The sequence below is a fragment of the Xyrauchen texanus genome, chromosome 41, assembly GCF_025860055.1.
Source record: "Xyrauchen texanus isolate HMW12.3.18 chromosome 41, RBS_HiC_50CHRs, whole genome shotgun sequence".
In the NCBI taxonomy this organism is placed as follows: domain Eukaryota; kingdom Metazoa; phylum Chordata; class Actinopteri; order Cypriniformes; family Catostomidae; genus Xyrauchen; species Xyrauchen texanus.
The window spans coordinates 24,267,569-24,295,147 of record NC_068316.1 but is presented as its reverse complement, the minus strand read 5'-3'; the positions used below and the strand labels follow the sequence as shown (position 1 = coordinate 24,295,147).

At 37.3% G+C, this 27,579-nt stretch overlaps 1 protein-coding gene across 1 annotated transcript in view; it reads right to left on the bottom strand.

Annotated features, from left to right (window-relative positions):
* The window catches only part of LOC127634380 (E3 ubiquitin-protein ligase HECW1-like), a 130,327-nt gene that overhangs the window by 10,187 nt on the left and 92,561 nt on the right, over window positions 1–27,579 (bottom strand). The window contains exons 10-25 of the mRNA XM_052113919.1: window positions 25,240–25,390; window positions 22,832–22,941; window positions 22,594–22,715; window positions 21,834–22,019; window positions 20,699–20,833; window positions 18,581–18,686; window positions 18,286–18,382; window positions 17,297–17,380; window positions 14,024–14,130; window positions 7,502–7,616; window positions 5,851–5,964; window positions 5,323–5,475; window positions 3,401–3,499; window positions 3,171–3,300; window positions 1,897–2,043; window positions 1,647–1,761 (exon numbers count right to left, since the gene is read on the bottom strand). Of these exons, the coding sequence (XP_051969879.1) occupies window positions 1,647–1,761; window positions 1,897–2,043; window positions 3,171–3,300; window positions 3,401–3,499; window positions 5,323–5,475; window positions 5,851–5,964; window positions 7,502–7,616; window positions 14,024–14,130; window positions 17,297–17,380; window positions 18,286–18,382; window positions 18,581–18,686; window positions 20,699–20,833; window positions 21,834–22,019; window positions 22,594–22,715; window positions 22,832–22,941; window positions 25,240–25,390 (1,971 nt within the window). The remainder of the gene's footprint in view (window positions 1–1,646; window positions 1,762–1,896; window positions 2,044–3,170; window positions 3,301–3,400; window positions 3,500–5,322; window positions 5,476–5,850; window positions 5,965–7,501; window positions 7,617–14,023; window positions 14,131–17,296; window positions 17,381–18,285; window positions 18,383–18,580; window positions 18,687–20,698; window positions 20,834–21,833; window positions 22,020–22,593; window positions 22,716–22,831; window positions 22,942–25,239; window positions 25,391–27,579) is intronic.

The following is a 27,579-nucleotide window of genomic DNA, read 5'->3' as shown; positions in this document are numbered from 1 at the left end:
CCTAAGAAATGAAGAGTTCAAGTATTAATGAGGACCAGATGAGTATTCTTACAGTTCCTGTACAGATCACAAGTAATGAATGATTTTTGTATATTTATTTAAACAAATTTGGTACTAATGGAAAAATGCACCAATACCAGCAGCCGATGTTCACTGTCAAAAACTAAAAAAAGGCTGCATGATGTGACAAAATCACATGTTTATGCTGCATTTAATGCTGCAAGTCAAAATTCTCAGCTTCCTATTCGTTTTTTTCTCCCCAATTTTGGCATGCCCAATTCCCAAAGTCCTCATGGTGGCGTAGTGACTCGCCTCAATCCGGGTTGCGGAGGACATAACTCAGTTGCCTCATGTCTGAGACAGTCAATCCACACATCTTATCACGTGGCTTGGAGACATAGCGCACATGGAGGCTCACGCTATTCTCTGTGGCATCCACGCACAACTCACCACATGACCCATAGAGAGTGAGAACCACATTATTGTGACCACGAGGAGGTTAACCCAACATGACTCTAGCAACCGGGCCAATTGGTTGCTTAGGAAGCCTGACTGGAGTCAGTCAGCACGCCCTGAATTCTAACTTGCAACTCCAGGTGTGGTAGTCAGTGTCTTTACTTGCTGAGCTACCCAGGCCCCCACAACCCATTTGTAAATGTGTTCTGACTCCACTCAAAGTTGGAAGTAAAGAAATTGGAAGTCAATCTCCACACTCCATTTTCGCCAAAAAGGGTGGGTGTATGATATTATGAGAACATAGAGGCAAGCAGGATGTTGTACACAGTCAATAATAAACATTCAGTTTTAAGCAAACAAAATGCATCACTAACTACATTTGCATCCAAGGATTTTTTGCTAAGTGTCGACATAATATTTTTCCGTTTAACTCTAGCACATAAACTCAATGTCGATACATCAAATGTTGTGAAAAACTGGTTTGGAAACACTTTTTATGAGAAAATTGGCATTAACGCAAAAATGTGTTAAGACATTTCCTGAGCTGAAAATGTAAATTGCATTATGATGCTAAAATTAATTTTAGATGAAAATCAAATGTTTCTGGAAAAATATGCAGGACATAATGCAGTTGTGATGCTTTAGATTAGATGATTGTTCAGAATAGCCTATTGAATATCAGGAATGTATCACATGTAAACCCTGATATTACACCGCATCAATGTTTCTTTAATTGCTGTGCACACAGCTTTCTGGTTATTATTGGGATTTTGGTTGAACAACAATTGGCATCTGTGATTATATTTATTATATGACTCTTTTAGTCTCTATGTCTGTGCCTGTTACAGTAAAGAAAGAATATGATTTTTTATAAATATATCTATAAATAGATTTTAAAAACTATCGGCCAATTAATTGGTTATCTGCCTTTTCCACCACCTTAGTTATCAGTATCTGCAAAATCCATCTAATGTGGAGCAGGATTATGTCACTGTGGGTGGGTTAACACAACAGAAAAAAATAAAACCATGCAATTGACAAAATGGCTTGTCTCTTGTCACTTTTTTAAACAAGGATTTATCGCTTGTGTTATCAAACACGGTGTGACAGCTGATAATAATTACTGTTTGTCAAAGCAGTTGCCATATTATTTGCTGAATTTTCTAAAAATACATCAGGGTTTCTCTCACCTCCTCTGTATTCTGTGTTGGATCTCCAATCGTTCAAATCAATCTCGGCCGTCCCTGCGATGACCAGCTCCAACTCACGAGCATCAAACACTGAAACCAGACGAGAGTCTACAACCTATAAAACAAATAAAAAGGAGTTTATATCAGATATTCCAACTAAATGTGAATTTAGAAAAGAAAAAAATATGTTCCTTATGTTTTTAAAATAAGTGTAGGTGTAGACCGGCAAGGACTGTTTAACCTAACATACCTCGTAGAAGCCTCGTACAAGGGATTCGGTCTGCTGTACCACCCCCCTCTCCACCCTCCATCTAGCCATGCGTTCAATGTATTCCTTCTTGTTCTTCTCCGTCACTTGGATGTTGGAGCCCCCTGACTTCAGTTCCCTCTCTGTCACCTGTGCGTAGAGTAGACAAGGTTAAATAACAAGGTTTTAATGACTGAGACAAACATTAATAGATGCAAGTTTTAAATGAGCATTTTACATTTTCTGCTCTTAATTTTCAAAGGTGAAATATGTAACTTATTCAGTGTTAAAGTCACTGTGAAGTACCTTGACGAACGCGGTTTGATTGGTGTTTTGACATTTCCTACTAAAATAGGAAATGGGGGTGGCCAATAGCCAATAGGATTTTTTTTTACAGAGACTAAGTAACATCCATGACCTCACATATAGTTTGAGAAACCTCCAATCAAATGCTTTCTAGAATATTGAGAACACACTATTGCTTTGCTGCACTGCAACATGAATTTGTAAAAGACATCAAGGTTTGAACTGTAAAATTACTTATATTTCAATTATATATCAGTTATATATATTACTTATATATATTTTCAAGTAATAGGTTTTGGAGTTTCTCACCAAAACCTATTTCATGCCTTTAGAAGACTTGGAATATGACCCAAAAGTAGTATAAACTAATTTTATGATATTTTTGGGTACTTTAAGCTTTAAAACAAGCCACTATAAACTGCCATTTTTAAAAGTTATATTTTTGTTTTTTCTTGCCTTTATAGGATTGTATGGTGGAGAGAGAGAGAGAGAGAGAGAGAGAAGAAATGACTGGGGAGACGACTTGAACTTGTGTCACCTGAGATGCTACCACAAAATATGTCAGAGCCCTTACCCACAAAGGCTATGGCTCTGACAGATCAACTACCATTTTATTGAAAAAATGTATCAGAATACTCAATAACATGGGTTTGAAATGACATAGGGTTGAGTAAATTACATTTTTGAGTGAACTATTCCTTTAAACGTTACTGTAAATGTGGACAAATATTAACCAGGTTTAGCTTGCTATGCATAATGGAGATGCCTGAGCATGAGCCATAACTCTCAAGTTGCCCCTCTGGATATAACTATGGAAAGACAGGGGAAGCAGGAATGGATGAAGGATGCCAGAGGAAATACTGTGAGGAGTGAGGAAAGAAGCTGTTCATACTCCCTTATCATTATGATTGGTGGCAAAATTAACCTTCTTACATTAGAAAACCCATGTCAAAAACAGACGTGTCAAGCACCTGTCCAAACACCTCCTCGTTGACTGTAAATGTCAGATCCAGTATATCAGTGATATCATTGTCCTTCATCCACTGTAAGCTCTGATGAAACTCCTCATCAAGGTACTCCAAATCACTCAGATCTGTCACTCTATAGGCCAAACAACAAACACATCCAATCAGAAGTAATCATAAAAAACTCTGGTCACTTTATGATGCCATCAAGATGGTAAAGCACCATTGAGACTTACAGTCTAAGTAAGGCCTTGTAAAATGGACGCGTGAAGAAAGCATCCAACAAATACTGGTGGATCAGAGCAAGACCCAAAATACGCCCACTGAAACGGAACCTGTAAGTGAACAGCAAACCACTGATCATTATATTATTATTAATAGGCATGTCATAAAATATCGATATATGTTGGTTATTGATAGGCACACTCTTTTATTTATATATTTTTGAGGCATTAGAAGCCTAATTTGGGTGCTATCCAACTCACTTAACCGTTCTGCTTCTGTTTAACCTCTTACACTAATAGCGTTGGGAGACCACAAGGGGATGATATAACATTTACTGAAGCATGACACAAGGCACATGTATCACATCACCAGAGAGGTATTTTAGAGCTCCTTGCACTGGACGCATACACTCAAAAGTTACAAAATTTGTACTTCTTCAAGAATGAAAGTGACGTTGATGTGTTTGCAGGTTAGTGTATGAAACTGGTTAAACTGTGCAAACTGAATGAATAAAAATGATTATTCAATTTTTTTGTATGTATCTTTGAAAGAAGATTTTATTCAAGCTGTCAAATCAGAAAAAGACATATTTGTAACTGAAAATATATTGTGTATGCTATATGAAAGATGAATATACACAATATATCATCCACTGATGGTCCTTTGATAATGATTGTGGTGGAATTAATGGAAAACAATGCGAGTTATGCTCTGTGGCGCTGCAGGTTTTTGAGCAGCCTCCAGAGACGGCAAGCCCATGCTGTGTATATAACTTCATATAAAATAATTGTTATGAATTTTAGAATCTACCAAGTCATCTGCTAAATATGTCCGTGTGTGACCCCCCCCTTTAATTTACCCTGCCACTCATGCTCTACCAAAGTTGTGTTGAGAAATGTGTATGAAAAGACAAAGACTATTGTGCAATGGGTAGCTGTATTTATATCTGAAAAAAATCCATTTATATATTGATAATCATCCGATTATCAATGCATGAAAAAGGCATAGATCCCAAGCCTAATTATTATATGTTCTGTACATGCTCAACTATAATATTGTCTCACTTAGTTAGACTTTTGCGAATCAGAGCAAGACCCAAAATATGCCCACTGAAACGGAACCTGTAAGTGAACAGCAAACCACTGATCATTATATTATTATTATTAGGCATGTCATAAAATATCGATATATGTTGTTTATTGATATGCACACTCTTTTATTTATATATTTTGCAACTTATTCTGGCCTAGAACCACCCACTTAGACAGGTAAAGCAACCTTTACAGTTCATTTTGTTTTCTATGTGCCGTTTAAGGGCGGGTTTATCTGAAATAGATACCACAATAATAAACTGGAAACCAAGTGGAATATGCAATAGTGCTTATTGATATCTAGTTTACTTGATACTAATTGCCTAAAAAAAATAACAAATGAAAATAATTCATTTGGTAACACTCTTTTTCCCAGACAGAAATGTAAAAGTCAGTAAAAGGAAAGTATTTCTCTTTACTTGAGATCTTAAATACCCAAATTCAAAAAATGTGAATGTTTACCAGACGTGTCCTTCGTTTGGATAAAGTTCAAGGCAAAAGTTAAGAATTTGCCTTTGTATTTAGTTTCCTAACATTGTAATTTACTAAACAACAGTGCAGTTTGCCTGTCAGTCCAAATGCCGAAATGTGTGGCAAAACAAAGCCCTAGCGTGACCGTCTCTACATGATTTTCTTTCTAGCTGACCAAAAGGCATGCAATTCTTCAACCGCATGCCACATCAACTGCAAAACTACAAAGTTGAACTTCAAACACATTCCAAGTGTAAGCAGCAATAATTAGGGATGAGAGAGAGAGAGAGAGAGAGAGAGAGAGAGAGAGAGAGAGAGAGAGAGAGAGAGAGAGAAATAAATAGCAACAGAGAAATAAAAAAAGTTCTCACCATTCTAAATGATTCTCCACAAATGCAGACATAGGGCTAATCTGCACGGTATATGTGTCATTGGCTGAGTATTCAAACAATCCATAATATGGGTTAAAAAGCTCTTGAGACAACAGGAAGAAGAACTCCCGCGATGGGCCGCTGTAGTCCAAACTATGAGGAACATGAAAGAACTAATTGTAATTAAATTGTTAAAACATTTCAGGTTTACATATATAGACAGGGAACATGCCCCCACCAATATAGTGTGACAACATGCCAAGTTAGGACACATTGTCACAAAAGGTTAATGTGTGTTCAATAATGGGTTATAATTGTGAATGTTTTCAATTGCTTTTTTGTAGCAAAGACTTTATGGTGTGTGGATATACAGAAATTGACAACCAAAAATGTACCTAACCATAGAAATATTCATTGGTATAAAAAGTGTGACAACTTACCCTGCTCTCACCTACATATCACAAAATAGTAAAAATAGTATAGTAGTATGCTATTCCAAACATAGCCATTGTCGCACAGTGGACTTACCCTTCCTCTCCGACAAAGGTGATGTAGAGCTTGTTCCTTTGCAGCTCTTTGCGTGAGTAGACCATCACTTGATTAAAGGTGCCTTCCAGTAAATGTTCCCTCCTGATGATTAGCCTTTAGAATCACAAAATGATATAACATTAACATCAATGTGATGTCACGAAGTTAACAGAATCCTGCTGAAATCAGATCTTAGTTCACCCATGTCAAGTGCTATAGTCTGGGATGGGCAGTATTTCAGATACTAGAAATACATATTAGAAATACAAAACACTATTTTAAAGTCTTTGAAACAAATGTAATGTCATTTGTATCTGAATACATTTAAATTTGTTATTTGTGTATTTTCAAAATACATAAAATATTTTGTGCCAGTCAACCTCTTTAATAGGTTGCATTGGGTGAGTGAATTTTATGCATTCCTGCAATGAATGGAGGAAGATAAGGTAAGGATGTGATGGTTCTACTTGTTGCAAAAAACATAATAATTGCTGGCAAATGTTATTTAATTTGAAATTTAAATATTAAGGCAGCTATGATACTTAACACCAGCTATTGCAATGCGTGTCAACAATGAGGAAATCTATAGTCAGCAGCCAGCTAGCGAGCTAGTCTAACTATCGTTAACATGTTCACTAGCTATCGTTAGCTAGATCGCTAGCTAGCAAGCTAAAATGAAACATTCAGATTTGCCTTTAGTTAACATGAAGGAATAAAATAGCACTGGCAATGGGAAAATAGTGTTTTCACTAGCACTGGACATTAGCGCTAGCTAGTAAGTCTTGTGAGCTAATCAGTTGTTAGCAACTGCTTGTGTATTTACTAGCTAGCCAGTCAAGTGTGTAAAGCATTACTCGAAAGCAAGAAAATTACCCACTGTTTAACACGTGATTTATTTAATAGGGTTTGCTACAAACAAACTGTAGTGTAAGCTGAAATAAGTACAGAAATGGTGCTAGCATTTTGCACTATGCAAGTTTGTAAACATGTACAATGTAATTGTCTTTAAGACAATTTAAGACAGCTCTAGACTCTGTAAACAACAAACAAAATGTGTTCATGGGCCGCAGTCTCTGACCCGTTCTTGCTGACAATCCTTTTGAACATTCTCATAGTATTGAAGTTGCAGCAAATTATTGAGGCCTAATGCCATTTTATGTCATGTTGCACATATCAGTAATCAGTTGAGGGTGCTATTATACTGCTGTTGTTTTTGACAACTGCTTCTGCTAGGTGTCATTATTCATAAAGCTAATTTTATATCTTTGTAGTGCTGAGTTTTGGAAAGAGGGCGGTGTGGCTAATCCAGAATGGCTAAAATTGCTTACAGTACATTTAACTAATGTTAACCATACAATCTTATTGTAAAATTTTACCGATTTTGGTACCTGTAGCTTAACTAGTAGAACATGGTTCTAGAAACACCAAGGTCATGGGCTTGATTTCCAGGGAGCACACATGCTGATAAAATGTACAGTGTATCTTAAATGTGCTAAACATAAAATCACCTTTCAGATAAATATATTATTTTTTCATGCATGATTTTGAACACAAAAAGGAATGATGCATCCATCTCTATCTATATCCCTATATGTGTGTCTCTCTCATTGACAATAAAAAAACAAAAAACAAAACGGGCATAAATACACACTTCATTTTTCCTGGACCCAGGCCATAGCCTTTTGCCTCCAGCTTCCTGTAGAAATTGCGAAGTTTCGCCTCAAAGTCTCGACGGTATGGAGCAGGTGCTCTGGCCCTCTGCAAGCCTGTCAAAATACACAAATGTACACATACACATTGTACCATTTATAACATTACATTTCATTAGACATGCATCATAGAAATAATATAAATAAAATAGGACTAGGAAATTGAATGCATAAGTTGTGAACTTGTGTGATTAATAGTTGTCGAATAAACATCATTGCACAGAAACTGATTGTGTGGAGCAGTGCACCCTTATTCATTATGTACGGAATGACTTGTACGGCGCATATAACAGACTTTACCTGCAAGTGGTGAGCCAGGAGTGGGAGAGATATGGGCAAGCTGCCGTACCTCTTCGCATCGCCCGAAAACACTGATTGTCATCTGAACCAGTGTCAAAAGCTAAACCATATGAGTAAACCCAGCGTGTGCGTGATGGAGACTGAATGGCAGCCAAAGAAAATTATTGTTTTGCGATTTTAAACTTCGGCAATTTAAAATTCAGCATTCAGTTTGTTTTATATTTGTATGTATAGTGTCTTATAATGCATTGGCAATATACTTTTAAGTTTATCTTGCCAATAAACCTTGATATGAATTATGAACATATTTATGTAACTTAAATAAATGATGACTGACCAATTTCTTGCAAGTTCTTTGAGAGTACAAAGTAAATATATGCATGTTTATATTTTAATGTACATGTATCATAATTAAATGTGATTAACATCATTTTCATAGACAAGAAGCCAAAGAAAAGAGACATTTTAAATGTCTTATTGCCTATTTTGTTTGCCACTTCACTTGAAAACAGCAAAGGAATTGGAGCAGGCTTTGTCAGCATCGCACTGTAAAATTATTTCATTTATACTTTCTCATCAACACAGCAATGCTCATCAAACCCCAGATATCACAAGTGTATCCTACAGGCTCATTAAACTAGTGCTAGCATGTTGTGTGTAGCACAGCGGGATGTTACTGCTGGGAAATTAATTTGCTTTAAGTTGTCTCTCATGGGTATGAGTGTATGTGATCAATAACGAAAGAACTGTCCTGCCAAGAGGATTGGTAAAAGAGCCACTGTGAATTGTTTCAGCATGAGGGAAGTGGTTGATTGGTCAGATTGCGACCACAGTTACGTGGCAATGACCAGTAGTGTGGCTTGCTAAGAACTGATGCAGGGAATGATTACTCTTGCCGTGTTGAGGAAAGGGATTTACTGTATTTTGGCATGCAGTGCTACACACAAGAGACTGTATTATGTTTTCACAGAAATTTAAAAGGGCCTGTGAAGATATAATGTGGATGTTTGCAATTGTGATAGAAAATATGTAATGGTTTATTAGATAATGAGATAATAATCTGGGGAAAATTCAGTTTACTTGTTTCTGGCCATGGTCTGCTGTCTGGCCGTAAGGGTGCACTCGGTAATTCTAATCCAATACACTTTTTTTTGGCAAATTCTGCAAATATCTCCTCACAGTCTGCTAGATGTCCATTTTGTGGGTGGGATGAAAAAAACATTATCTAATATTTGTGCACAGCCCTGGCTCTGTAAATGGGACAAAAAGAAAGTGACCGATCCAAACAACACTACTCCAACCAATCAGCAACAGGAGGTGGTTCTTGCATGTGCACAGGATGGGGGGTGGGGGCAGAGCAAGAGGTAAATTCATTAGAAGAGCGACAGCAAATCTGGCTGATGCGAACTTTCTAAACTCCAAGGAGGACAAATGGCTGAGAAAAAGACCAAGAGAAAAAGGTCAGATGAATATAAACTAAAAAAAGAAGGATTATGATAAGTCGAGGGCTATGAGCAGCTTCAACATCGGCTAGGCTTTTCAGCAGTGGAGAGACCTCCAAGAGGTAAAAGGCTTGAAGACAAATGCAGAAGTTGCTCTTTTTCTTCTTGATAGATAGGTAACACATATTTTGCTACATTTCACAGAACCCATATATGCTATTGTTTTTTTTAAATTTTTTTATTTATTTTTTTTTTTGAACTTACATTTTTATTAATTCTTGACAGAGCAGTTACATGCATCAGCAATAATTATCAAATATGTTACTATTGTACAATCTTGAAAAAGAAAAAAGAATATATTTCAATATTACATTTTGCATTTCTATGTGGTTTCAGCATCACCACACACACACACACACACACACACACACACACACAAAAAAGGTCACTTTTGGTGGTAGAGCAGGGATCCATAAACCAGAACCCTGACTTGTTGGCCCTTTACATGAATAAGACTTCCGCTGAACTCCATCGTAGACTAAAAACAGATTTCTGAAGTCGTAATGAGTATGTTATCTTTTCCATTTGATACAGTTCCCGTACTTTTTGAACCCAGACGTTGTAACAGGGCGGCTCTACTTGCATCCACTTACTTGTGATGCATTTCAAGGCTGCTGTGAACAGAACATTTAAGAGATATGATTTAGCACGTCCTTGCACACTAGCTGGGATAATACCAAGTAATGCAACTGTTGCATCCTTCGGAATGACCTCCTGAAAAATCTGGTTTATAGCCTTGTACACCTCATCCCAGTAGTTTTGTAATATAGGGCATGACCAAAAAATATGTGTATGATTAGGCACTGCTGGCCCACAGTTTCTCCAGCACAAACTTGGAACTTTGGGATCTATTTTAGCAACTACATCCGGGGTCCTGAAATATCTACTAATAACTTTCCATTTATATTCCCGCCACGTGTTTGAACTTGTAACCCAATGATATGCTATTGTTTTGATGTTAGATTTAGCAGCAGGAGAATTGTGAGTGTCTGGAGTTGGTGTGTGTAAAACCGGCACATCTTCTCTGTAAGTCTGACTAGTTTTTCATCAAAGGCACTGATTTTAGCAGCCTGGTAACTTGTAAACAAAACTTACCTGATGAATTAAAAACCTGTGCACCCCTTTCTTACAAGAGTTGGATTGCAGCCAGACAATCAAAATGAATTTTCTGCCAGATCTTGCCATTTTTGCTGCAATATTAATCTTGCTTAATATGAATTGTCTGGGAAATAATCAATCACATATCCATAACACATTTTAAGAAAACAACTAGCCAATTTTAAAAACCCAGCACATAAAAGAATATGCATTTTCTTATGCCCTGCTTTGTAATAAACACTAATATAATACAAATAAAAATTAAATAATAAATATTTTATTAACATTCATTGTACCACTGAAAACCCCTAACCCATCAGATCAGGAGGTTGGCCAGAAGACCAAGGAGACCAGTGCTGATCAGGCAAATGGTCAGGAGACCAGAGCAGATCAGGCAGATGGCCCAGAGACCAAGGCACATTAGGCGGAACAGCTGGAGGCAGAGTCGCAGGAGGTTGAGGCTCACAGGGCGGAGCTGTGAAGGCTCGGTGGGCTCAGAGGTCAGAGATGCTGGGGTTACAGAGAGCACAGAGTTCAGAGCATCTGGGGACTCAGAAAGCAAGGCACAGGGGAGCATGGAAAAGGAAAGAATAGCACTGGGGAGCCTGGAAGACTTGAGGAACTGGGCAGGCTCATCGAGTGCCTTGGGGAACTGGGCAGGCTCATCGAGGGCCTCCATGGTCAGGAGCACTGGCAGTGACTGGAAAATGGCCTCCATGGCCACGAACAGTGGCAGTGACAGGAGAACGACCTCTGTGGCCGTGAACACTGGCAGTGGCAGGGGAACGACCTCCATGGCCGTGAACATGGGCAGTACCAGGGGAACGAACTCCATGGTCATGGGCACAGGCAGTGACAGGGGAATGACCTCCGTGGCCGTGAGTGCTGGCAGCAACTGGGCAGTTGGACCGAGGCGGCCATGGACGCTAACTCGTGGACCGTGGCGGCCGTGGACGCTGGCAGCGGCACAGGGATCCTGCCATACCCCACAGTGTAAGGGGAGAATATGAGCCTCAATGCATAGTCAGTTCACACTTGCCTCTAGGCAGGCAGGACTTCAACCTGCTCATTGAGTCCAAAACGATAGATATCCTTGAAACAAATATCTCCCCAATTCAAATCCTGGGCAAGACTGTAGAAATGCTCAGTATACTGCTCAATGGTTAAGTCTACCTGTTTGAGAGACAGCAGTTGTAAAGCCATACAATTTGTAAAGCTGTAACAATTGCAGGAAGAAGTCAAGAGAGCAGGATCTAAATGCAGCTTATATTTAATAAGAAAACGAGTCCAGATACAAAACTTGAAAAACACAGGAACAAAACCAAACCAAAACTTGGGAACAGAACAAACGTTACATCAACAAGGGTTTACTGGAATAACAACTGAACAAGACTGAGCAAACACAAGGACATTATATACACTGGGACAAACCAGGTAAATGAGATGCAGATGGGAACAATCAAGGCAAGAACCAGGAACAGATATACAAGAAGGTAAACACAAAACTTAAAATTAAAGTCTCTTAAACTCCTAGAGACCTCTAGTAGCCACAAGGGCAAAAGTCTCGGGTGTTACACTACCATACTACTCTAACTATTTTTGCTTTTATGTAGTGTAGGATTATCCATGAACAAAGCACATCAAATGAACTGAATGCCACATTCCACAGATCAGAGAGATCCCCCACCGAGCCATTAGAGAGTCATAAAAGAATCCATGGCGCCTAAATTGCTGAATTGTCTTTCCCATGCCTGCTTAATCTCAAACTAGGGTTTGTAATGATAGAGCTGACCAATAAAGAAGACCCTACAAACTTAAACCCTCTGTAAGGCCAAATGGCCAAGTAACACCTTGTGACCTTAAGGCATTTATCCGCAGCCATATCAGGACACAGAGACTCGTGAAGACAGTCCCAAGGCCCGAAATCAACATAGACATAAACCAGTGACATTTTTCTTCTTCCCCGGGACACTCCCTCTCCCCATCCGATCATCAAAATTGTTGCCAATAAGCTGTATTAATCACCAGTAGTTGCCTTAGATATATTTGATGTATCATGCATGTTTTATATAACCTGTGGAGTTCTTTCTGTGTGTTAAACCTTTATTACAGTTATATTCTTATGAACTTCTACCTCAATTATAGGAAGTATTTTGTTACCTTGCTCATAATCAGTGGTCATAATGATATTATTACCGTAGGCCACGGGGATAATAGTCTGTCCAGAATTGGTATAATAATCTATTCTCAATTTATCGGCAGACAAATAGTTGATAAAGTGTTCAATATTAATTCTGAATCATTTACCTATTAATTTGGTTCTAATTCATTGTAATTCAATAAAATTTTAGTTATATTGACCCTAAATTCCCTTACAGTAGTAAGATTAGTATTGGTGGTATGTATAGGATTATGTAGGATTAAATCTTAAACTGAGTATACTTCTTGAACTTTAAATTAAAAGCTAGCTTGCCCTGTGAAGTTTGCTTGTACACAAACAAGTTATGTTTACATTTATACTTGAGGTCTAACAAACATGTGGAATGCATTTCCTTCCCCATTAATTGTATGAAATTATATATAGAATATTGTGATAAATATCAATATCGAATGATTTGAAAATAAATACCATGATCGTGTTTTTTGGCCAAAACGCCCAGCCGCAGGTACATAGCTAGACTCTGGCTGACAGGGCTGAAGCCCTGGATCTTTTGTAAATGGCCCCGATTATAATAATTTTTATTTGTGATGGAAAAAATATAAAGGCTTAATGTTCTGTAACTTTTTTTTATGTTGTATGATAAAACAAGCTCTTCTGGCACTATCCTTCATTGTATGATTTAATGGACACACGAAAGGAGCTTCTCCATTCTCACTGCATACTGTATATCCAACTAATCGATAATGAAATTCATTGTCGATGATTTTCATTATCAATAATTATTGATATTATCCCTAAAGATCTTATTTGACAGGTATAGTGGTAATGTTTTAAGTCATGTTAGAAAGGATTCTTGTGGGCTGAGCCCCGGATGTCACTAAAGTCTAGCGACGCCCCTGCCCAGCCCTACAAGACTACATTTGATTGAATCATGAAAAGTGGGTGTTCCATTCCAGAATGGAGTCAGACCAAGCAGACATCAGTTTGAAATGTCAGCTTCTACGGTGAGCTTTCTTTTTTAAGTCTACCGATGTCATGACAGAGCAGTCATTTGAAGAGAATCTTGCTGAGCAAGACAGTTAACGTCAATATATGCCCTATCGCCCACTTGAGCACTAAGGCTTGTTACCCCCACAGTAACATAACAACACATGTAAAAAAATTCAGCTGGACCACATGTTCACAATGCAGTGGCCAAGCACTTGTATCGGAGTTTGTGTACCTCTATAAGGTACTGTATGTTTCTGGTCCAAGAATGTGTATTTAGAAAGTGAATAAGGTACATTTTGATTTCATGTTGACCTAAATTAAATTGATGATGCATAAAATTCATGTTTTCTTTTTTTTTTTTTTTACAGTAAGTGAGAAGAAAAGTTCAAATAATTGTAGAGATATGGTCATACCAGGTGAGCTCTGTGGTGAGGAGCCAGGAGAACAGCGAGGAGAGAAGCTGAGGCCGGGGTGGAAGGAGTGAGATGGAATAAAGGACATGATCTCCTCCTCAAACAGACTACATGACAGAGAATAATAATTTCACAACACTTAAAAAAAGAAAATTCATTTATTGATTTGTGTTTATTGTGTTATATGTTGTGTGGTGCAGGGCTGGTAACCAGAAAGTTGCTGGTTCAAGCCCCACTGAGATATCACCATTGTTCCCTTGTACAAGGTACTTTATCACATGCTGCTCCAGGTCACCATAAATGTGCTTAAACTGTCTGATAATTAACTACTACTTTATATGAAACTAATTACTGTACAGACAGGCAAAAAACTCTGTTACATTAAAAGTGATAGGTCACCCAAAAATGAAAATTCTGTCATAATTTACATTACAATCACCTCGCTCCAAACGCATACGACTTGCATGGAACAAAAGTTTTGTTTTTTTGCCATATAATAAAAGTGAATTCTGACTCTGGGCTCCATAAAGGACAATAAAACCACAATAAAAGAAGTCAGTGCAACTTGTGCAATCAAATCATTGATCAGGTCCTGTAAACGGTGCACTAATCAAATACTGTGACACGTTAATAAATTCCAACCTCATTGGCTCTTGTGCATCTTGTGGACAAACATCAAAAATCATGATACAAGAACAAATGAGGTTTAATGTTTTTGATGTGTTATTAATGGGAAACAAAAACCAATGAGGTTTGATGTGCTTTTGATATTTGTGTGTATAGGGACGGATTAACCACTGGGCCGACTTGGCAGGTTTCCCAAGGGCCTCGAGCTCTAATTTATTTATTTATTTAGATATTATATTATAAATCCACTTAAATGTCAGACTTATGTGAAAAAAATACAGTTCGGCCAAATGCGTGCTGGACTAGTAGCGTGAGCACTAGTGCTCGTGGAATCTCCCTCTCACAGCTGCAGCATGTTTATTTGAAGGACTACAGAAAACAGTTTTTAATTCATTCAACACTTTCAAATGCAAAGATAAGGTACCCTGGCTGTGTACAAAGCTAAATGGTTTAAATACATATTTAAATACAGAATTTATGCAATAGTATGGAGGACTTTAAAATGTTTAAGTCCTGCATGAATTTAATGTTTAATGATACAGCAAAAGATACCTTAGTACCCTAAATATGTGCATGGTAACCTTTTGTCATATTTGGTTAACCGAGAGAGTATACATATCATGAATGTTTATTCTTTTATTTGTTGGGACTCTGGAATATAGAATGTTTATTGCCATGGATGCGTTAAACACAAACTCAGATTAGCAAGGAATAAAGTGCACAGTGAGCTATGAGCCTAAATAGTGCAATACATAGATATTCAAATGATAAATTCACATTAAAGTCGAACAAAACAAAAACAATCTCAGACTGTCACTGGCTGCAACATAGTAGGCATATTCTTAATCAATGGAAAATGCGTAATTCTGCCCGGCACTTTCCATGAGGCAGCGAATGCTACGCTTCGGAATCCTTTGATTTTTAAATGATTTAGCATTTAACTTCTGTAATTAAACATTATTAAAAATATCAAAAGCTGAAACTTTGTCAGGTGAAAAACAATCTGGAATCATGTATAACAGTCACCTCAAGTCCTCTTTGCAAGCTGAACTTCATTAGAATGTTGATTTGTGACACCAGCCCTGAAAAAGCTTGATGCAGCGCAACAAATTTTGAAACAGAACACAGGTGTCTTGCGATATTTTTATAAATCTTGAAGTTCTTTTAAACTGAACACAGTGTCTAAAAAAACGTGATATCCTGCGTGGTATGCTAAAAATGTAGTTCTGGCACAACGATCAACGATTACATCTATCCAGTGCGTTTACCTAGAAAAACTATTGGAAAAACAGTGTAGATGCATGTATGAACAGCCCTATAGCCTACTTGAAAAACTGACCTGAACCTGGCCCAAAACATGTAGGTTTGTTGGGTACTTTCAGACTTAGATCAGTTTGACCTCTATACACATGCAGAATAACTGAATAGTGATTTTGGTATTTGAATACATGAGCAGGGCACATCCCCATTAATAACGTATGATTTTGGATCAGTTCATAATTAAAAAGTAGGCTACAGATAATTGGCTGTATAAAACATTGCTTCAAACTTTTCTTCCATCAATTTTGAAAAATCAAACCAATCTACCAAGCGTCCTGTAGCGCATAAAGGTTAATGTGGTCACGTCAAGGGGGGCCTCCATTGTGTACCAGCCCATGGGCCTCTCGGTTCTAAATCCGTCCTTGTGTGTGTTTTTCCCCGAAGTGTTCATATGCCTTCAGAAGGCTTGGAAAATAGTACACGTGTCACATCAACTACTTTTACTCTGGTTTTATGGTGTTTGTTTTGGTCCTGTATGGAGCTTGATAGCCCAGAGTCACTATTTGTTTTCATTATAGTTGAAAGTACTGTTTACAAACAAACGCTTGACTCCGGCACTTCCGGGTTCTTTTAGCACCCCAGAAAATAACTGCTTTCAATGGGTGCTTTTCTCAAATTGAGCTGCAAATGCTCAAATAGTGTTGTTTGTGGGGTTGAAACAATCTGATATACATTTATTTGACCTTTTATTAATAGTAACAAACATCATTAAATTCTATAATGTTTAAAAAATTATTATTTTGTGTTCCATGTAAGAACGAAAGGGTGTGGCATTTGGTATGAAGCAATTGGAGTGACATGTGGGTTTAGAAAGAGATTAGGGTGAGTAAATAATGACTGAATTTTCATTTTTGGGTGAACTATTCTTTTAAGAATTAACTGCTGGTAATTACTGTAAATACTGTAGCTAAAAAATTGCTTTTTTCTTTTTTCTAGATAGATGAAAAATAAGACCTAGCTTAGTCACTTTACATTTTTTGTTAATTCATCATGACTGTAACTGTATCTAGTATTCAACTGTATATTATGCATTTTTAGAGGGTGTCTATTTAATTAAGTTATATCAAGTCCTGCATGCTGCTCAGTGTGAGTGAGTCATAAGTCAAAAAGGCTTTGTTTGAGGAATAATCTGACTACCAAGACACTGGCAAAAAATCCAAAGACTAATGCTTGTGTTTCAAGACACTGACATACACTGCCTGTGTGGTTGAGGTTTGCAACTACAACATGAAGCATCAAACTCATGCACAATTTCCTCCTAAAACTTTTCTTTGCTATTCAGAAAAACAAAACACTTGCCATGGCACCATACAGTAGAAAACATACCTTAGCAATATAACCAGGTCTGCGTCACAAGACAGCTTTTCAACACCTTGTGGACCCTCTGTCCTGATGTAATGGATTTTCTCCCTGGCAGGAAACACCAATGAAGAGCATCAAAAGCATTTAAACATTATATCATGTTTCAACTTTTGTTTTATATCTTGAGTTTCTGTTGAAAGGTCTGATCTCAGGGCATGATAATTGTTTTTAAATGTAACAGTAATGCACTTCACCTTGTTGAATTAAATTATAACAGGCTGCATTGAGGAATGCTTTCAAGATAATGATCAGCTCTATACATTAGTGAAATAGAGCTCATCTAAATGCATGAATTAATGTATATACAAAGTTAAATGCTGTGTCACTGTCACAAATTTGCTCTTTTCACATTTTAAGTGCATTTTAAGCATTTATTCGTGTCAGACTGTAACATTACTCATTCCATAATTCAGTAAAAGCTGCCTTTTTGTGCTTTTAGGAGCTTAAACATTTTGGTCACCATTCACTTGCATTGTGAGGACCTACAGAGATGAGATATTCTCCTAAAAATCTTTGTTTGTGTTCAGCAGAAGAAAGAGAGTTGTACACATCTTGGATGACATTTTCATTTTTTTTTTTGTGAACTATCGCTTTAAGTTTGCCATAGGGTTTTCATTTATTACTTATTTATAACCTTTTTAATTTATTTAATAAAGAGCCATAGTGGCTTCCCCAGTGGCTACAACTTATATTTCCATTTCAATTTCGTGCCAATTTAGATTTTGTTCTCTTAAACACATGGGATGGAAATGGAGCTTTACTTGCAAATAATTTTTACGATATTCAAATTTTTCGCATAAATTGAATTTGCAACTTTTATGGAAACCTGACTACTGACAGTTCTGTTCTGTTGACTCTCTCTGGGTATAACCTATTCAACATAACATAAAAGCTTGAGATACTGTTACACTCAATCATGATCACGTGAATATGACCGTGTGAGATGACCTCACCTGAGTGTGTGATTCCTGGCTAGACTTGGTTGCCGTTCCTGCAGCATGTCTAGTATGTTTGGTTGGCGGAGGAAAGCCACAATCTTGTCATTGTAAGCTGAACATGAAAAAAAAGAAAAAGAAAAAAACTGCATTTAATTGCATTTAGGGTCAGCAACACATATTTAGTGTAAAATGAATAATGAAAATAAAGTATATGTTCCCCACATTTTGATAAGTTGTCAGTCAGTGTTTTAACTGATATTTTGGTCACAGTCACCAGCAAGAGAAAGTTGTCTGGTCTCTGTTTACTAACCTAGAGGCACTGAATCAGGCTGGTATTGACTTCTGACAGCAGCTACTAGACTGTGTCCAGGTCTGCTCACAAGTGATGCTCCTCTGCTGCGGGACACCTCTGATGCCTGAGATAACACAACACACAACATCATCATCATCATAATCATAATGTGACTGATCAAACATGATCATTTACATATACATTTTGTCATTTAACAGACGCTTTTATCCTTAGCAACTTACAAAGGAGGAACATAGCAAGCAATTTGTCATACAAAGCACAATAAGATATACAGTGTTGTGCTGCCAAGCTCTAAAGGTTGCTGGAGTAGTATAGGCAGAAGAAAGAGACAGAAGAATTTATTTGTTTATTTTTTTTGTACAGTAAGTGCAAGTTAAGTTCAATAGTATGTGGAATTAATGTGGATAGGTTAAGTGCTTGTGGAACAGATGTGTTTTACGCTGGTTCTTGAATGTTCAGAGATCAGCAGATCGTGTGAAGGTTGGAAGCTCATTCCACCACAGTGGTACAGAGAAAGTGAAAGATCATGAAATAGGCTTTGAGCCTATTTGTGATGGGACCACCAGGCACTGCTCGTTCATAGACATAGAGAACGAGTTGGAGCATAGACCTGGAGAAGTGAATTTAAAAAAGAGGGTGTGGATCCATTGGTTGTCCTAAAGGCCAGAGCCAAAGACTTGAATGTGATGCGGCAGCTACAGGTAGCCAGTGAAGTGAAATCAAGAGTGGGGTGACATGTGCCCTTTTTGGATGATTGAAGACCAGACACTCTGCTGCATTCTGGACCATCTGCAGTGGCTTAACTGGGTTAGCTGGGAGGCCAGCCAACAAAACATTACTGTAGTCCAGTCTTAAAATTATCAGCGCTTGGACCAGGAGCTGTGCAGCATATCCAGACAGAAAAAGTCTGATTTATTTGATGTTGTAGAGCACAAATCTGCAAGACTGGGTGGTTAATGAGTTGTGGGCAGTAAAATGAAGCTGGTCATCTACCAATACTCCCAGGTTCCGAGCTGTTCTGTTTGGTGTAGTGTAGTTGAACCAAGATGAATAATGAGGCTGTTGTCAACAGATGGGTTGGCTGGGATCACAAGGATTTCTATCTTGGCAAGGTTGAGTGGAAGGTTTTGTTTCTTCATCCAGGCTGAAGTGTTCGAGAGGCAGGCAGGGATATGAGCTGAGACAGTAGGTTCATCAGACTGGAATGACAAGAAGAGCTACGTATCATCTGCGTAGCAGTGGTAGGAAAAGCCATGTGCCTCGATTGGTCCCACTAATGTTGTGTATATAGAGAAGTGGAGGGGTCCAAGCACTGATCCTTGAGGAACACCAGTGGTCCGCTGGATTGACTTGGACACATCTCATCTCCAGGATACCTTGAAAGATCTGCCAATGAGGTATGACTCAACCCATCCAAGTGCAGTTCCTGTGATGCCCAGGTCAGAAAGGGTGGACAGGAGAATCTTGTGGTTCACTGTGTTTAAAAGCAGCATGGAGGATGAGGATGGATGATTTGGAGTTAGCTCTTGCCAGACACAGGGTTTCAGCTACTGACAAGAGGGTAGTCTCTTTTGAGTGTCCTTATTTTGAAGCCAGACTCAAGTCTGTCGAGTAGGTTGTTCTGTGAGAGAAAAGCAGACAACTGGTTGAATCCTACCCTCGCAATAGTTTTTGACTACTGTCGGGTTATTTGTTGATGTTTTGAGCAGTGGGGTTACTCAAGCCTGCTTTAATGTGTTGGGAAAGTTTCCAGTTGTGAGAGAAGTGTTGATAATGTGTGTGAGTGCTGGTAAGATTGATGGAGAGGCAGCTTGCATAAGATGTGAGGGGATAGGTTCAAGTAGACATGTGGTAGGACAGTTAAAAAGAAGCACTTTGGAGACCTCAGTCTCAGAGAGGGGAGAAAGAGGAGAACAGAGGATGGGATGTTGGAAGAGTGTGGCTGTGAGTGTTAGGTGTAGAGAACTCGCAGCAGATGCTTGCTACTTTGTCAGTAAAAAATGCGGCAAAGTCATCAGCAGTCAGAAAAGTAATACGATGTGGAGGAGGAAAAAGCTTTCAATCTATTGTTATATGTATGTGTGTGTGTGTGTGTGTGTGTGTGTGTGTTTGTACCTCTCCTGCGCTGTAGCTGCGCAGTCTCTGTAGGTGTTGTCTGTGTGTGAGGTGATTGGGTAGCCGGCCATTCTGAAGGGGAATTCTGGGGTCAATGAAGGTTGTTGCACGACTGTTGTGGTCCACAAAGAATGACTGGCAAAGCACAATTAAACAACATGCTGACATCGACCAAATCCTAACACAACTGGATCTTTTAGTAAATAGTGAAAATAGATTTCATATTATATAAAAAAATGAAATCTGTAATTAACATATGTATGATATGGTCATTTTTTTTATTTTTTATAAATGTTAATATATTAAATAAATGAATTATATAATGTATATGCTTCATAAATTTGTGTTTGTTGATGGATTTATATTTTAATCCAAAATGTAAATATGTATGTAATACATTTAATTATTTTTGTATGGACAATTTTTATTTAGAAATGTTTATATATTATGTAAATTGGCTTCATAGACTAGCATTAATTAATGAATGTATTTTTTAATGCAATTAAAATATTTATGGGCACTGACAATTATTTTTCTATAATTAAAAATTAATTAAAAGTTTTGAGAGAATATATTTATTAATGTAATCATTTTTGTAATATAGTATATATAATTAAATTATATAAAAATCAGTTATAGGCTTCATAAAGTGTTTTTATATTAATTTAATTAACATATGTATGGAATGGACAATTATTCTTTATTAATTAATATATATTATATATTAATAAATTATATACAAATCGATTAAAGCGATCATATATTTTTTAAATATGTTTAAATGTATTATGTTTTAATAAAAAGTATGCATGTTACAAATTTGTATAGGTACAGACAATTGTTTTTAAAATAAAGTTTAATATATTATATATAAATTAATTGTATAAATAAAATCAGTTACAGGCTTCAAATAAAATATGCATGTATTTTACATGTGTATGGGTACGGACTAATATTTTCCATAAATCTTAAATATTCCACAAAATAAATGATGTATTATTACACTTATTATTATTATTATTATTATAAAAATAATAATAAACCAATTATTCTCAATATGATATAATTTCCATATTGAATTGTAGACAACTTAAGAATCACTGCATATACTTAAAAGCTGTTTGGAGAAGCTCACCTTGCCCTGTTGGTCTGTTTTGATTTCCCAGCCTCTGGGGAGCTCCAGTGGAGTATCTGCAAATTTGTTGAGGAAAGTGACGAGGTCGCGGTTGTGCTGATATCGCTCAAAGTTGTGCGCATCTCGCCGTATTTTCAGAATCATGTGCTTTAGACAGGTGCTGCTGGTAAACATCCTATATGCCCCCTGAGGGTAAAAAACACAGATAATTATGATCTTTAACGTGCTGTTGTGTACCAATGAAAGTACATTAAAAACATACAATAGTGAAAGAATAGTTCCATAGGATTTTGCGTTTCCAGAAATCCTTAAGCAATAAATGAATATTAACACACACTGAACTATAATAAAATTCAATGAATGCTTTGCATTTATGAGGGCAAGTCTGCATGAAACAGTACACAACCATTCTCACAGATCCACTTCTATGTCAACACGCTTTATCTTTGACTTTTTAATGTCAGTTATCTTTCTCCTTTGCTATTGCAGGACACCAAGAGAGCATATGTAATCAATAAAATGGGAACCTGCAAGTAGATCAGTCAATTTAACTGAAGTGCAAAGACTGCTGCTATCTACAGTACATGATGACATAGTCAGTTCACAAGTGCTGAGCATCCCTTTCACATGAATTAAGAAACATCTTAAGAATCACAGTGTGCAGCTTACAAATGACTAATCACTGGTCTGAATATATACTGTATCTGCAACTTAAAACACACAATTTACAAGTATAAACATAAAACATGCTTTAACTTACATAGTTGGCATGGAGAACAGTGAAGAATTCTGGGTGGGTGACAAATTTCACTGCTGGACATTGAAGCAATAGTGTGACGTTCTGATTATTCACAGGAGATGAAGGCCCTTCTCTTCTCTGATCTGCAAACATCACAGGTAAACATTCCATTGGAATATATGAATAAGATGGGAATTAAAAATGAGCCAGCAGCACTAAAAAAATTAGATAACAAAATATCAAACCAAGTGGCCTTTACCTGCAGTCAGTGGTGTGGATTCATTCTCTGTATCTGCGCTGCTGTTTCTCTCATGACCACGACTGGCCAGTTCATCATCTGTGGCCATGGTCCTCTGAATGTTCTGATACCTGAAATCAACAGTATCATAAACAGACTGCAATTGTACCTACAGAATAACACTATACTGCTAGAGGATCTCTAAATGAGTCACATGTTTTAAAAAGAAGGTTTTTGAATACAGAAAAAATTCTGCCTAATTTTAGATTAAAAAAACTGCTGACTCAGCATTTCGACTTATAGTGTTGCAATGAAATTGCATTCCATTGGTAACTGAAGCTGTTGGTCCCTAACATTCCCTAAGTTTCACACAAGTAAATTATGTCTTGTTTTCAATGATGAGCCACTGTTGAGTAAATCAAAACATTTTGGGTTAAACATTCCTTTAGCATTGTACATCGATTAATTAGTTAGTAAGTGAATATCCTGCAAACATGGCTTTATCTGTAAAATATTATACCAGATATTAATTCAGGGATTTCATTTCAGATCTCTGCCCAAAAATCAATCATTCTTATGCCTGACACAGACATGAGCTATCAGTGTCATCATTGGTATATAAGATATGCTCACCTAAACCATAAGATGAGAGAGAGAGAGCTAGTCCATTAGTCAACTCTACTATTTTTAAATATGGATTTATGTGCACTCAGGATGTGAAACCGATGTTGGCTACTTCTGTAACTCCATGATATAATTAACTAAAGGTTATATGTTAATATATATATGGCCATTCTCTGTTGACCCCTCTCATCAAAAGGCGTTTCCGTCCACAGAACTATCAGCATCAGTAGTTACAGTAATACTCAAACCAGCCCGTCTGGCACCAACAATCATCCATGTGATTATCTAATCAGCCAATCATGTGGCAGCAGTGCAGTGCATAAAATTATGCAGATATGGGTCAGGAGCTTCAATTAATGTTCACATCAACAATCAGAATGGGGAAAAATTAGATCTCAGTGATTTGGAGTGTGGCATGATTGTTGGTGCCAGATGGGCTGGTTTGAGTATTTCCGTATTTCTGGGGGTGTCATGTGGGAATGCTTAGAATGTGAAACGAGAGAGTACGAAGAAGGTATGTACTTTTATAATTTTATATATATATATATATAATATTTTTTTATCTTTTAGCTCACACACCAGGTGTCCAACTTTGAGGCCCCCAAAAGGCTAGAACCGGCACAGTGTGAGGGCAAAATATCCTAATTAGTAAAAAATAATAATAAGGCTACTAAATGGGTCAGATGATGTTGATATTCAAATCTAGTGTTTTGTGCAGGTTTGTGTGAAGGTTAGTTTGGGTTAAGGGGTAATGTTAAGGAAATAGAACATTTTATCAGCCTGATGTAAAATCAATGGAAGTCTGTGAGATGTCCTTACTATAGTCAAACAAATCTGTGCGTGTACTTGTGCATTGTGGATGTGTGATAGTCTCAATTCTTTATTTTTGTGATGCATTGTGTGTTATGCACTGTGGTGGATTTATAAATTTTATTTGACAAATAAAATAATAAATAAAAGCTCTGTGTTAAAGTCTCAACCATTCATTTCCTACAGCAGGTCAGATAGAACAGAACACGATGAGTGTTGCACTTTTTATTACAACCAATTAGACTCATCGAATCAAATCCAATTTTTGGTGTGTGTTCAGATGGTAACTGTTTGTAAAGTCCCCAAGCCATGTACCACTTAGTGAGGGGATGAGGGAAACCATTTTTATTTACACAACAAATCAATAATTTAACCTACGGTAATCTAGTAACTCCAGACATAGAAAGTTCATTACTTGGTAAATGGTCATTTACACATTTAATATATGCTAAAGACCACTGATTCCTTAGAACTGCCTAAACAGCCGTACTGCTCCATAAACAGTCAATTAGTTCATTATGCTAGATTCTGAACAGATTTACAGCTGACTGGGACCGTGGGTGAGTTCTTTATCAGTCAGTTCTTTAATATTAGACTTCTTAGGAGTTCATGTCTACACATAGGACACTAAATAATAACACTAACCTTTTTTCTATTACTGGTAATTCTTATATTGATTGCTTCAGCATGTGTGTCCTCTAGATGGCACTATCACACAAATATATTTGAAAAGAGCTACTGTTTTCACTCCATTCAGTCCAATAAGGTCAAATCATCACAGGAAAACAATTTATGTAGGACAAGTTTTCACAGATCTTTTATTACAGAACTTAACTCAAGTCTTTCTGTGATTATGTATAAAAAATATTTCAGCACAATATGTGTTTATAGAAGAATTTGTAAAATCAGTATATACAAGGAACACCCATGCAAACACAATGTCACTGAGGAGTATAAATGAGTATATTAGAGTGTGTATGCAGGTTTATCTATACCTCCTGTTGAGCTGCTCCATCTGTTGAGTGGAGCTGGATCTCTGGATGCCTGTGTATTTGGCCACATGGCTGGGCCTCTGCCACGTGGTGGTGCGGTTCACATGGTCCACATAGAAAACACGGCCATGACGGTCTATCCTGGCCTCCCAGTCTGTGCCAGACAGACAAATACACAATCATTGTAAACATGACACCAATCTAGTGTCACAGCGAGTATATTTCAAGACAAATAAAACAGAATATGCATTACAAAACACACACACACACACACACACACACACACACACACACACACACACACACACACACACACACACACACACACACACACGAGAGAGAGAGAGAGAGAGAGAGCGAGAGAGAGAGAGAGTGAGAGACACACTCTAACACATATTTTTAGATGTTGTACAGCCACAAATAAGAGCTTGGCAGGCTAATGCACACCATACCTGTCAACACTCCCGTTTTTCCCGGGAGTCTCCCGTATTTCACACCCATTTCCCGCCCCCTCCCATTTTGTTATTTCTCCCGGGAAACTCCCATAATTTGTATGGCCCAAACCTCGTTATATGAATAATCACATCAATATATTATTCCAAGGTTGTCCAGTTGCCAGATCTTGTATGAAACGCATCTTATACACACAATCGACACATACAAATTTCAAACCCTTTGTGACCTCAACCTGGCAGCCTAAAACCCAGCTGCGCTGTTGATATCTGCACAGGTAGATGCGGGAAGTTGAATCAAGCATCACTGGTAGATGGAAGGAGAAGACTTGGAAAAAACTAAATATGCATGTAAATTTAACAACAGCTGAATAAATTAATTTAAATAAAAATTTCTCGAAGCCATATCGACAATGCCCATGCCTTTTGCAAAGTGTGTCGCACTGATTTTAATATCGGACACGGTGGGAAAAATTACGTTACTCAGCACATTAAATCACAACGGCACAATTTGTATGTACTGTATTTATACTGTGCCATCCAGCAAAAAAAATTGATTTCAGGGATTTTGACAGTAGCATGATTGTTGGTGACAGATTGGCTGGTTTAAGTATTTCTGTAACTGCTAATCTCTTCTAGAATTTACTCAGAATGGTGCCAAAAACAAAAACACATCCAGTGAGCGGCAGTTCTGCGAACAGAAACGCCTTGTTGATGAGAGAGACCAACGAAGAATGGCCAGACTGTTTCAAGCTGACAGAAATGCTACAGTAACTCAGATAACCGCTCTGTATAATTGTAGTGAGTGACATCGAACCTCGAGGTGGATGGCCTACAACAGCAGAAGACAACGTTGGGCACTTTAAGACCCCAGTGTTTCTAATAAAGTGCTCAGTGAGTGTAGTTCCATTCGGTTACATTTTATGAGGTGAAGTGTGTTTCTAAAATCTTCATATTAGACGATTTTGAATCACTTTTTTTCCTCCACAAATAGAACTTAGCCTTAATGTGAAATAGCTCACTTGGTCACTATTCCCTATATAGTGATTGCCACACAATGGAATATATAGGGAACAGGGAGTGATTGATCAGATCAGACTGAAAAACCTATATGCCGGCTGATTTAAGTTATCTCTGTGAGATGGTCAATGAAACTCAGAAGCCGCAAAAAGATAAAATATTTTTATCTTGCGGAGTGAGTGCCGTAAGCAGTCATGCAGACAAAGAAGCTGATGTCTAGTGAACGAGCTTGACAAGACCTCTATCTGTTCGGCTGCTAGTGCTGCCTTTCTCCCTTTGAAAATATGGAACCTGTGGCTACCCAGACAAAAATGACCATGTTAAACCGCCTTTTGTTCCTTGAAGTTATAATGACTCGAAAGGAGAGGATTCACACTGAAATAAAATAATAGGCCAGTGCTTTCTTTAAACATGAAGAGAGTGTAAAGATGCTGCAAAACCTGTTAATTGCAGTTCAGCAACAAAGAAAATCAACAGCGATAGGTCAAACAAAAACATAGATATAATCTATATTAGACTATGAAAAGAACTGATTGACTGTTCCACAGAGATCAATCATACTTGGCTAACGTTAACTGCACTGAAATTGATGCAGTGAGTCCGATCTCCGAAGCAGCCACAGGATATATATATATATATATATATATATATATATATATATATATATATATATATATATATATATATATATACACATATACTGTACATTATATTCCTCAATATCGATTTGACTGCCAAAATTTAGACATGTGAATAAAGATTTCTGCAACAGACATTTCTGCAATAAAAATTTAATTTTGGTATAAAAGGTGAAGGTACAAATACCTTTATTAATTTCAAATGATCAATTTAAAATCCTCTTGGCTCAAAA